Source organism: Myxocyprinus asiaticus, chromosome 26 (genome assembly GCF_019703515.2).
Source record: "Myxocyprinus asiaticus isolate MX2 ecotype Aquarium Trade chromosome 26, UBuf_Myxa_2, whole genome shotgun sequence".
Lineage (NCBI taxonomy): Eukaryota > Metazoa > Chordata > Actinopteri > Cypriniformes > Catostomidae > Myxocyprinus > Myxocyprinus asiaticus.
In genome coordinates this window covers 28524942-28538619 of record NC_059369.1, presented here as the reverse complement: position 1 = coordinate 28538619, position 13678 = coordinate 28524942, and the positions used below count along the sequence as shown (strand labels likewise).

General features: G+C 42.9%; 1 protein-coding gene across 1 annotated transcript in view; it reads right to left on the bottom strand.

The window, feature by feature from the left end:
• Positions 1-13678, bottom strand: part of LOC127416799 (pleckstrin homology domain-containing family A member 7-like) — a 133222-nt gene that overhangs the window by 47831 nt on the left and 71713 nt on the right. The window contains exons 5-7 of the mRNA XM_051656347.1: positions 9713-9827; positions 5604-5708; positions 479-551 (exon numbers count right to left, since the gene is read on the bottom strand). Coding sequence (XP_051512307.1) covers positions 479-551; positions 5604-5708; positions 9713-9827 — 293 coding nt within the window. The remainder of the gene's footprint in view (positions 1-478; positions 552-5603; positions 5709-9712; positions 9828-13678) is intronic.

Below are 13678 nucleotides of genomic sequence, written 5' to 3'. Positions count from 1 at the left end.
GCCTCCACATGTTGGGAGTCTCCACGGTGTCATGCACAACAAGCCACGTGATAAGAGGCGTGTGGTATCTGCCCCCGATCTGCTGTAGCACATGCTCTTAAAGGCACCTCCGCTTAATTTTCTTTAATATGCCCACGATTTACAAAGAAATCTCATAACACATTATTACTGTTATTGTGAGATTATGACAAGATTTTAATTTTGTTTTATTTAACTATTTTAATTTAATTATTAAAACTTCTCCCCTTTTTCTGGACGACCAAAAGGGCACCTTTGTTCTATGCACATCAGTGGTACTGACTGTTGTTCATGACGTTTCAATTTGCCAACTCTCATGGTCAATGAATGAGTTTAAGTCTTTTGTTACTGCCCATCACTGTGAACGTGCCATAAGTTCTGGAGTATCTGGGGGTAAATTTGGCTAGTAAATATTCGTGTGAATCTGTGATTATGCTTGATGTTCAGAGAAGCAACTCACCTTTGTAGTAGAAGAGGCAATAGTCAGCCAGAACAAACCATTTTCTCTTCCACAACCGCATCCCTGTGCTGTCCTGAAAGTACAAAAGACAAACAGCCTCAGGCAGCTGAAGACATCTAATGGGTGAAGACAGCACTTCAAACAGACTTCAAATAGGCAATTCACAGCACTCCTCCCTGACAGTGAAGCACCGTTTTCTCTTCCAGTTAAACCAAACCTGACTATTTTCAATCTGGGTAAATATATTTTTGATGTTTTCATGCCATGGAAGACCCTACGAGTCACAGGCAGGTTTGAATGTCCGATTCAAATATTAAAATGCCTATAATGCCCAAAATTCAGTCTAGGTAGGCAGTTTGCTCGACTTTGAGGCACCACCATTGTTTGTTGCATGTGTACAGAGTAAGAAGTCATTCACATAGGATACGTTCTTGCATTCTTTCTACACTATTTATTCATAGTTTGTCTATGTACATGTGCATCAGACAGCCATTTTTGGCCATTGTCCCACATCTCACAGTTGTGTTTTTTTCATCTCACACCATGAGCGCTGTGTTTTTATGATGCAGTGCCAAGTTAAAAGTTGTTGAACTATGAAAATCTCATCTTAAACGTTTCGTTTAATTCAGTTGCACACCCACCATCTTATTGCAAATGCAAGTACACGTCCTGTGTGAACGGCTCCTTACTCATTCTGTGAAGCTGTGCTGGCCACCAATTCAAAATGTGAAGATTGTTCTTCCAAGCTTGTATTGCTCCAATTGGTTATTCCCTTATTACGGAATTTACATATGGTCAGGTTGCATAAATAATAGCAATATTTTTTATTTTTAAATAAATCGCACTAAATTAATGCATTGTGTTAAACTGACTGCTCTATTATTTATTATTCTGATGTTATCTTAACATGGAAAACCCTTCATGTGTATATGTTTGTTTCAAAAACCTAAAAAGCTGTCAACCTAGACAGCATTTTTGGGTAACACTTCACAATAAGGTTCCATTTGTTAACATTAGTTACCATTAACTAACAATGAACAATACTTTTACAGCATTTACAGTATTTATCTTAGTTTATGTTAATTTCAACATATACTAATACTAAAACCTTTTACAATCAAAAGTTGTATTTGTTAACATTAGTTCTCGATCTGTCACTCACTCGACGTTGTGTCGATGTAGTAACACTAGGGGTCACTCTTGGGAGCCCGAAACGGACGGTCATGCTCATTGAGCTGAATTCTCACGACTGTTCATTCACCTCTGCTAGATCTGACAGCGCATTTCAGCAGCTTCTCCCTCCTCTGCACTGGTGCACTGCAGAGAACGCCCCTGGGCGCTTCGGCAGAAAAAAGAGAGTATATTTTCCTGAAAGAGTATATTTCTCTAAAATTGCGGCACACACGTAACGTCTTTTTAAAGATGCCTTTCCGATTGTGTGTTATTCCTGGTAGCGGTCGTTACCTCTAAACTTCAGATGGTCACGATCGCTGTCTTACGTGTCTGGGCGCAACCCACATGGAGGCAGCGTTTGTGGATGGTTCATGATCTCACTGCGAGAACATGACCATGGCAACGTTGCGGTCGCGGCTTGCTTTCGTAAGAAAGCAAGCCACCCCAGAGGCTCCCCGCCTCAGTCCTTCTACCTACGGGTTTGAGGCCAGCGCGGCTAACACTGGGGGCGATTTGGGGACACCAATGGGACCGCCTCTGCCGGGTATCCCCCCACGGACCTCCCATTTCCCAGCAAACTCGTCTGCCCCGATCGGGCTTCCGGATGAGTCCGCCGGCTCATCTCACGGCGAGTTCGACCTCTTGTTCGGAGCCCGCGAAGCTGATGAGCTCTTGAGCGCAGCATCGAAGAGCGGGCTTGTCCAGTCGGACGCTCCCCCCTTCGGGGACGATTGCCCAGTCACAGGCTGATGCAGAGATGACGGACATGCTTTCCTGGGTGGCCGCGAGCATCAGGCTAGAGTGGAACCCTCCGCTCTCCCTTGAACCCTCGCGGCTCGATGATTGGTTCCCGGGCTCACGGTGCCACTCAAAGCAGCCGCGCCCCGCTCCAGTGCCTTTCTTCCTGGAAGTGCACGAGGAGCTGACAAAATCGTGGGAGGCACCTTTTACTGCCCGGTCCTGATTTCTCAGTTCCCCCGCCCTCACTACCCTCGATGGCGGGGCGGCCAGGGGCTACATGGCGATTCCCCCGGTGGATAAGGCGCTCACGGTGCACCTATGCCCGCAGAGCGCCGCCACCTGGAGCGGGCACCCAAAGCTCCCGTCCAAGCTCTGTAGGTTCACGTCGTCCCTGACGGCCAAAGCCTACAGCGCTGATGCTCGGACCAAGCCACCTCTGCCCTGCACGCCATGGCTCTGCACGAGGGTAGTTCCGCCCCAGATCTGATGCAGGAACTGCACTCGGCGACTGACCTCGCTCTCCGAGTGACGAAGCATCTCTTTTTGCGTCGTGGTCACTGGGCGGGGGCGCTGTTTGCAATGGGCACGCAGCCGCCGGCTTATGAACGGGCCCGCAGCTGCGTTGGCACATCAACTGCCTCGAGTTGCTGGCAATTCTGCTTGCCCTGCGGAGGTTCCGGACGTTGATCCAGGGCAAGCACATGTTAGTTCAGACAGACAACACGGCAACGGTAGCATATGTCAACCGCCAAGGCGGTCTGCGCTCTCGTTGTATGTCACAACTCCTCTGGAGTCAGCAGCACTTCAAGTTGCTGCGAGCCACTCACATCCCAGGCGACCTCAACACTGCAGCGGACACACTGTCAAGGCAGGTTACCCTCGGGGGAGAGTGGAGACTCCACCCTCAGGTGGTCCAGCTGATTTGGAGTCGATTCGGACAGGCACAGGTAGACCTGTTTGCCTCCCAAGAATCCTCCCACTGCACGCTCTGGTACGCCCTGACCAAGGCACCTCTCGGCATAGACGCGCTGGCACACAGCTGGCCTCCTGGCCTACGCAAATATGCACTTCCCCCAGTGAGCCTACTTGCACAGATTCTATGCAAGGTCAGGGAGGACGAGGAGCAGGTCATCCTGGTAGCACCCTACTGGCCCACCCAGACGTGGTTCTCGGACCTCACGCTCCTCGGTCCGGGCTACTCTCACGTGATCTTGAGACCCCGACCAGACTATGTGCCCAAGGTTCCCACGACCCCTTTTAGGGACCAGGTGGTAAACCTGCAAGCGCTGCCCCAGGAGGAGGCAGACCCAGCTCTGTTGTTGCTGTGTCTGGTGCACGCTTTACACATCTATTTGGATCGCACACAGAGCTTTAGGATCTCTGAGCAGCTCTTTGTCTGCTTTGGTGCACAGCAGAAAGGAAGCGCTGTCTCCAAGCAGAGGATCGCCCACTGGCTCATTGATGCCCTAGCTATGGCATATCACGCCCAGGATGTGCCGCCCCCAGTAGGGCTAAGAGCCCATTCTACCAAGGGTGTAGCGGCCTACTGGGCCCTGGCCAGGGGTGCCTCTCTAACAGACATTTGCAGAGCAGCAGGCTGGGCAACACCCAACAATTTTGCAAGGTTCTACAACCTCCGGGTGGAACCGGTTTTGTTCCAGGTAGTGGCATGCAATACAAGCGGATAAGCCCGGGATAGCCGGCCGGGTGTATCACTTGCACATAGCGCCTTTCACCTCCTCTGAGCTGAAGACGTAAGCCATTAATTCCCAGTAGTGTTCACAAACTATGTTCCCTGGTTGACTTCCTCTGAGCCCTGTGGCAGTCGAGTTTTCGGAGAGACTCGCTGCCGGCCCAGTACATGTGCTAACTAAGAGCCCTGTTCTGGGGTAGGTGCTCCGCATGTGGCAGTTCCCTGTAAGGTAACCCCATGCGATGTATATCTTCCGCTAATTCGTTTCCCTGTTGGCAAACTGCATCTTCCTTGGGCAGAGCCCCCTCTGCCACAGTCTCCATGTTTGTAGTAACTCCTCCCCCAGTGGGTAGGATCTACCATGAGACTCTCCACATGGTCAGCAAGACCATGTGATGTATTTTCCAATTAAATATCCCCCCTCTCTTTGGGCGAGGTGTGGTCTCCGCGGTGTCCTCCCCTTGGGAGGGACACCCTCCAACTAGACCTGGAGGCCCAGTCGGATAATCCCCCTTGTTTTTTAGGGAATGGAAAAAAGAAGGGGAAAAGAGGCCACGACTGGGTTAGCCTGTCTCTATCTTTTGGGTAGTCAACTTGTCCCCAAAGGGCCGTTCGACACTCATAACTATGTTGGGGGAGGTTACATGTCGGCCTGGTGCGCTGGCTATGAGGCACACAGTTGTCACACACCACCAGTTCACGTAACACAGTTCAGCCAGTTGCGGCGTTTTGTATAGGGACCCCTAGTGTCACTACATCGACACAACGTCGAATGAGTGACAGATAGGGAACATCCTGGTTACTTGCGTAACCTCCGTTCCCTGATGGAGGGAACAAGACGTTGTGTCCCTCCTGCCACAACGCTGAACTACCCGCTGAAATGGCCAGACCTTGTCTCGGATCCTCAGCATAAAACCCTGAATGAGTGGTTGCATACCAGCTCCTTTTATACCTGTATGTCCGGGGGAGTGGCATGCAAATACCACTCACCAATTTTCATTGGCCTTTTATCAAAGACCAGAGGTGTTTCAGGCTCCCAAGAGTGACCCCTAGTGTCACTACATCGACACAATGTTTCGTTCCCTCCATCAGAGAATGGAGGTTACGCAAGTAACCAGGACGTTAATGCACTATGAACTAACATGAACTAACAATGAACAATTATATTTTTATTAACTAACATTAACAAAGATTCAGAAATGCTGTAATAAAATATATTGTTCATTGTTTGTTCATGATACCTAATGCATTAACTAATGTTAACAAATATAACCTTATTGTAAAGTGTTACCGCATTTTTAGATATCGCAGGCATGTTTCAACATCCAAATGTTAAAATGTGTTCACACTGCCCAAAATATGGCTGTCTAGGTACACAGCTTGCTAGGTTTTGAAGCACCACCATTATATTTGGCACGTGTGCTGAGTACAGTAACTCTACTGTCAAATGAATCAAAGAGAATATTTAACAAAAGCTCTGTTAATCAATAATAAAGCTCATTGAACAAATTATCTTACCTGTTTGTAAAGCCATCCACGAACCACCACAGGAACACTGGGATTTCTTTTAATGGCATTGTCCCGTTTGCCAAAGCTATGGACCCTTCCACTGGACCTAGATCCCTGTATCGCACACACAAAAAAAGAATGACCAGGAGGGATTGAGAGCTCATTCATCACCCATTAGCCTGGACCATCTGCCAGGGGCTGATCTAAGACACCATTCACTGGCATTCTCTGGGCACACAGTCGTAAGCCTACATGCTGCCCACAACTCACACAAGCCATTGCGTTAATACGCCTCATACATCACCATCACACGCCAAAGCTGCCAACGACAAGAGTTACAAGCACAGCTGGCTGCTCTCATTTGTCTGGAATGGTCCAAAAGCAGGCAGGAGATGACACGGGCAGCTTTCCTGCTGGTTTATTTCTCTGGTTCTCTTTAATCAAACCATGGCAATCAGCCGTGACAGCTCTGCTTGAGTTTCTTTTACATATACAGGTGCATCTCAATAAATTAGAATGTCGTGGAAAAGTTCATTTATTTCAGTAATTCAACTCAAATTGTGAAACTCGTGTATTAAATAAATTCAATGCACACAGACTGAAGTAGTTTAAGTCTTTGGTTCTTTTATTTGTGATGATTTTGGCTCACATTTAACAAAAACCCACCAATTCACTATCTCAACAAATTAGAATACATCATAAGACCAATAAAAAAAACATTTTTAGTGAATTGTTGGCCTTCTGGAAAGTATGTTCATTTACTGTATATATACTCAATACTTGGTAGGGGCTCCTTTTGCTTTAATTACTGCCTCAATTCGGCGTGGCATGGAGGTGATCAGTTTGTGGCACTGCTGAGGTGGTATGGAAGCCCAGGTTTCTTTGACAGTGGCCTTCAGCTCATCTGCATTTTTTGGTCTCTTGTTTCTCATTTTCCTCTTGACAATACCCCATAGATTCTCTATGGGGTTCAGGTCTGGTGAGTTTGCTGGCCAGTCAAGCACACCAACACCATGGTCATTTAACCAACTTTTGGTGCTTTTGGCAGTGTGGGCAGGTGCCAAATCCTGCTGGAAAATGAAATCAGCATCTTTAAAAAGCTGGTCAGCAGAAGGAAGCATGAAGTGCTCCAAAATTTCTTGGTAAACGGGTGCAGTGACTTTGGTTTTCAAAAAACACAATGGACCAACACCAGCAGATGACATTGCACCCCAAATCATCACAGACTGTGGAAACTTAACACTGGACTTCAAGCAACTTGGGCTATGAGCTTCTCCACCCTTCCTCCAGACTCTAGGGCCTTGGTTTCCAAATGAAATACAAAACTTGCTCTCATCTGAAAAGAGGACTTTGGACCACTGGGCAACAGTCCAGTTCTTCTTCTCCTTAGCCCAGGTAAGACGCCTCTGACGTTGTCTGTGGTTCAGGAGTGGCTTAACAAGAGGAATACGACAACTGTAGCCAAATTCCTTGACATGTCTGTGTGTGGTGGCTCTTGATGCCTTGACCCCAGCCTCAGTAGGTGTCAATGATTGTCTTCTGGACAACTGTCCGATCAGCAGTCTTCCCCATGATTGTGTAGCCTAGTGAACCAAACTGAGAGACCATTTTGAAGGCTCAGGAAACCTTTGCAGGTGTTTTTAGTTGATTAGCTGATTGGCATGTCACCATATTCTAATTTTTTGAGATAGTGAATTGGTGGGTTTTTGTTAAATGTGAGCCAAAATCATCACAATTAAAAGAACCAAAGACTTAAACTACTTCAGTCTGTGTGCATTGAATTTATTTAATACACGAGTTTCACAATTTGAGTTGAATTACTGAAATAAATGAACTTTTCCACGACATTCTAATTTATTGAGATGCACCTGTATACATAAATGCTACAGTCCTTCTGTTACCTGTAGCCATTCGCCATAAGCACAAGGCTGCAGGTAATCACAGCCATGTTCATGTTTGCAAGTGTGATATTGCTTTTACACTACAGGAGAAGTAATTTCTGTACCACTAGCATCACCAAACAGAATTGTTTTTAGAACAAGGTTTCTTCAACACTCCCCCATTCTGTTATTGGTCGATCAAACAGATAGTCCCGCCCCAGACTCCTGCCATTGGACAAGCCAGTGTTGCTATGTCGGGCTGGTCGGGATACTCAAAAAACAGAGCAATGTTTTGATAGTGACACAGAGCAACTTCAGGGAAATCAGCTTACCTGTTTAAAGGTTTAATTAAATCTACACATTAAACTGGGTATGAGAAAGTATGTTTACATCCAAAAATGTACACATTTTTCCTTTAATATCTAGAAACTCATTTCAGACACAATATGGCCAGCTATTTTGTTTATTTTTGTTTGGCTGCAAAAGTAGTTTGGTTACAATGTTGCAAACAATAAAATTATGCAGCAAACACAGACTCCAAAAAGTGGAGTATTACAAACAGTGAAATATTTCACATTTAAAGAAAAATAGCTAAATTTCTTAGCTCAGTAGGTCCTTAAAATGCAACTGAATGGAGATTTCTCTTTTGAAGCTCCAAAAATCACAGACAGTCAGCAAAAATGTCATCAGTACGACTACAGCGGTTAAGTTAATGTCTTCTAAAGTGATACGATCACATTTGGTGTGAAAAAAGATCAATATTTAAGTAATTTTTAACTATAATCCAATGCTTCACGAGAGGGTGGAGTCCAAGTGGTCTCTCATGTGATGTATTTGCGTTGCCATGGATACAGATGTAATCTCACATTCTCCACTTGGTTGAGACATCCAGGATAAGCACACAAACGCACCATTGTGAGTAAATACAGATAAATACAGATCTAAACCAAAACCAACCAATCTACTGTACAGCGTTCCTCCTTCTCACTTGTAAACAGCACTGCTCTTCCAGCTGTGATGCATGTGCATCAGTTCTCGTGTGTTTCAAATGCCAATGTGATTATCGTCACACGCACATACCGCTCCTGACCTGAAACATGATTTAGAGTTTTAAAAAGTACTTAAAGTAAATATATATCTTTTTCACACCGAAAGTGATCGTGACGCTTTAGAAAACATTGATTTAACAGCTGGTGTTGTATGGATAACGTTTTTACTGACTGTCTGTGATTTTTGGAGCATTTTAAGGACCTACTGAGCTATTTTTCTTCAAATGTGTTCTGGTGAAGAAAGAAAGTCATACACACCTGGGATATCATGAGGGTGAGTAAATAATGAGAGAATTTTCAGTTTTGGGTGAATCCCTTTTAAAAGCTTCTTGTCCAGTCAGATTAGAGGACCGAACAAACTAACTTGCCTACTTTCGTCAAGTTTGTTAGATCACTGTCAATAATCACTTTCAAATATCTTTGACAGATACATGCAGCTTTTGAATGCAATAGAAAGACATTCAAATACTTGCAAAGACATAAAAAGCCAAAATGTGACAATCTGCTAAAGCATTTATAAACATTTTTAATATATCTTCTACTTCAAGCTTTAAATATCTCTAAAAAGTGTGTCTTTCGTCTCATGTGCATCATGTTCAAAACAATGTGTCCTTGCATGGCTATGCACCAAATCACTCACAAAACATTTCATCTGCTTTCTGTGTCTGTTCAGATGGTAGTCGAGGGGCTTCTGTTCCACTCTGTGTTTGTGTCGCTAGTACTGGGGGACTGGTGCTGCCTCAGCCCAGAAGAATAAACACAATAATAATTACCAGAATGGATGCTAACCAAGCATGAAGAATGCTCTACATCAGGAGTTTTGTCAAACTAACTTGCTCATCTCTTTCTGTATACAGACATCCTGTCTTCTACTTAGTGTCCTCATCGCAGTCACTGACTGTAGGTATTAAACATCCAGATTGTGTGTCATACTGTATATAACTTCCTGCTAAGGGCTATTTTATGCTTTGACATGAATATCCCTGAGTAAGGAGAAGAAATAATGAGATTTGTCTGCTAAGGCCAGATAAGATGTTGTGGTTGTCTTTTAAAGATTTAATGCTTAGAGATATCTCTGGAGAAGAGTAGGAACAGGTGCTAGAGATCAGATAAACCTTGTTCTCTATGTGTGGCATGGTTTACAGCTTACAGATTTGTTTTCTATCCAGTAGGAGCTGGGGTTACAGACCTTTGAGCCCGAAGTAGTGTCCACAGTGGAGGAGGTGACAGTGGTTGAGGCTTCACTGACGGTGCTGGAAGGCCGTACGGCCGTCTGCGGCTGCTTCAGCATGCGAATGCCCGTCCTGCAGGGAAGAGTGTCAGAAAAGACAGAGTGGTGGTCACAACAGGTACATCAGGTCTTTTTGAGAAAGTAACTGTCCTGAGAAAGGAGCTGCAGCTAAAACGGTTTTCAAATCTCTTTGTGTTGAGAGGTGCCTTCTGTTATTTCTTCTTTACGTCAACTGAGAAATTATCTGTAACACTGTATCCTAAGCAGGCGAAACACGATTAAGTGGCAAGTGATAAAAACATCCATGGTAATATCAGTTTTTGTCCTAACAGGCTGCGATGAGCACCAGGGTGTTCTGTCAGTTGTTCAGTTTCTATTTCGGCTTTGTCGAGCTGGCTAGCTCCACCCACTGTGAAATCTCATTGGTCCAAAATCCTTTTTCACATAACTAAACATTAAATACGATTTGATTGACTACATTTAAAGGAATATTTCAGGTTTAATACAAGTTAAGCTTAATTGACAGCATTTGTGGCATGATGTGGATAACCACAAAAATGATTTAGACTCGTCCATCCTTTTCTTTAAAAAAAATGAAAAAGCAAAAATCGAGGTTACAGTGAGGCATTTACAATGGAAGTGAATGTGGCCAATTTTTAGAGGGTTTAAAGATACAAATCTAAAGCTTATAATTTTATAAAAGCAGATGAATTCTTCTGTTAAAACTTGTGGATTATTTGAGCTGTAAAATTGCTTAAATCATAGTTTTTTCAATCATTTTTGGGTTTAGTAGTAAAACAAGATGTAACTTTAAAGGTTAGTAAGTGATTTTATCACACAAAAATCATGTTAACACGCATACTGTTTACGTCTTGTGGCTATACTTATGAAACGGTGAGTATTTTACGAATTGGCCACATTTACATCCATTGTAAGTGCCTCACTGCAATGCAGATTTATTTTTTTATAATTTTTTTTAAAGAAAAGGAGGGACAAGTTGAAATGTGGTAATCAACATTATCCCACAAGTGCTGTCAGTTGAGCTTAACTTGTACTGAACCCAGACTATTCCTTTAAAGTGTGTGTAAAGTGTGTGTAAAATTAGCCACCACTTTAAAAAAGTTACAGAGTTTTTGAAAACTTATCACTGTTTGAAGAAGATCCCATATTAATATTTTACTTTAACAATACCTGTAGTAACTATGGTATCTTGGTGGATACAATGGTTACCATGGTAAATGTTAGTGAGGGTAAACCTGGCTAGCATTAAATAAGTTAAAATGATGAATAAATGACCAACAGTGCAGTGAAAGGCCTCTGATACTGCCAAAGCAACACTAATGGGCAATAAAGTCCTGCCTTCATTTAATTAAAAAGTTACACATAAAACAAACTGGAGTAATTCATTAAGCTACAAGTAAATCACAGAAAAAAGAGTACACAAATGCATAGATGCATGATCAGAATATTGTTTTGGAAAACATCTTTTGCAGAGTCTAATCATAATTGTTGACATGGCTTTTCCTAGGCCAAAGTTCTGTTTTACAATGTCTTTAGGACAAATGGGTGTTGTTAGTGTGTTATACAATGTGTTATATAGTTAATGAATGCATATTTGATGTGTTGCATATAATTACCCATGATTTGAAAGAAAATTATATTTCCCACTAGTGCTATCTGGCAAGGATGTTAAATTAAATCCCACACTCAGTCAACAGTTGGAATATGAACTCCAAAAAACAGGCAAACACCTTGTACATTTCATATTCTTACCAGTATTGTTTCAATATTCTCTATATATTGCCATAGATTAAATGAAGTCAGGCAAATTTAGGGTGTTCAAAACAAGGGTAATGGTTTGGCTAGTGTGGCCATTTAGCCCCTACTGGTAGATGACTAAACTTATTAATTTATTGACTAAAAAATTGATGGCAATTGAAAATAGCCATACATTTAATATAAATTACAAATACTTCATTATATTATAGCAGAATAGTAGAATACTTGGCCTAACTCTTCTTCAGTAAGTGAGGAACCGAAATGAATGATCCTCTATAAGCATCATTCTAAAAATCATCAGAGCTGACTCACTTTACTGCAGTTCCTTAATCATTGTCAGTGATGTAAATCTCTTTAATGCAAAAATGCTGCCAACTAAAAACAATTCATGCAGTTGAAGCCTCTGCTGAGCTTCTACAGATCACATGTCTCATCTCACAATTTCAGCTGGCATAAAACACAAAGGCTTCAAGGACTGTGACTTTTGGTAAACACAATCTATGGCCTACACAATAATAAAGGTTGGGCTCTGCATGTACTGCTGGCTGTCACTACACTCTGACATTGTGCACTTTGAAGTCTGTCAGATCATAAGAAAAAAGACATCTTTCCTGTTGTGTTGTAAATAAATTATCTTCTTTTCTGCCTCATAAACCTGTCCTTACAAGTTCTAAACAATACCAATGAGGGGGCTTGGGTAGCTCAGTGGTAAAAGATGCTGGCTACCACCCCTGGAGTTCGCTAGCTCGCTAGTTCGAATCCCAGGGTGTGCTGAGTGACTCCAGCCAGGTCTCCTAAGCAACCAAATTGGCCCAGTTGCTAGGGAGGGTAGAGTCACATGGGGTAACCTCCTCGCGGTTGCTATAATGTGGTTAGATCTTGGTTGGGCGCATGGTGAGTTGAGCATGGATGCTGCGGTGGATGGCGTGAAGCCTCCACATGTTTATGTCTCCATGGCAACACGCACGTGATAAGATGCGCGGGTTGATGGTCTCAGATGCGGAGGCAACTAGGATTTGTCCTCCACCACCTGGACTGAGGTGAATCACTATGCAACCACAAGGACTTAAAAGCACATTGGCTTTTGACCCCCCCAAAAGACCCAATGAAAAGTTTTTCTCTCCTATGTTGATGCATTTCTTATTGAAATAGGAGGTTCAAGATCTTCATTTTTATAGCCAATAGCATTTTATTTGCATAACAGCCATAATTTGAACCATGAATTGCAACTTGCTATTGCTAGAGGCAGGTGGTATTAGTGGGAAGGGACATTCTCATTCTAGAGAGCATTTTATTGTACAACAATTTGGATAGTGCAAGATGAGTCATCAACATTTTTGGTCTGTTTTACTGGAAGAGAAAGACTGCAAATTTTAAATGCGTATATATGTGTTAAAAGTTTATTTGACCAAATTTAGGAGTATGCAAACATTAAGATCGCCTTAGAGGTAACAGACATAAACTAAAAGCAATAAAACTTACATTTTTATTTAATAAGGTTTATTTAACATAGAAATGCAAGACAAATAAGTGTTCATCCAAAAGTTTCAGCAGATTCTCCTCATTTAAGAGGTAGAGTCAGCAGGGAAATAGTTCACAGCAAGACGTTCACACTTGGAATCTTGTAGCAGATGGCGAGACATACAAACAGCCAACATTAAAAAAACAATGAGAAACAGACTGTTTATTTAAAGGAACAAGCTGAGATGCTTACACCAATTTTCATATGAAGAATCTGTAGGATGTGGGCAGTTCAACCTCTCTTGCACCTCTCATTCAACAGCTCTTTGTAAAGATATGAAACAAAAATATCAGTGCAGTGTTGCAGTATGTTGCAGCACCATATGAAGGTCATGGAAGATCAATATCTCTAAAAGCATCGGTTTTAAAGTTTAGTATATAGTGCAAATCTCTTTTTTCTCATTTGAGGTGAGGAATGACAATATTAATGGTGAAAGTTAGCCTACAGTATAGGCAAATATCTATCCAGATTGGATATGCCCTGACTGCATTCAAACAAACTGTGTGAGTTCACTGTGGAATTTGTAGTGTTACAGGAAAGCTTGCAATTTGTAAGTAGATAAACCACACGATTACCTAATTTTGTGTCCAAGAAATGATTGTCAACTAAGTTACCCATGGGAA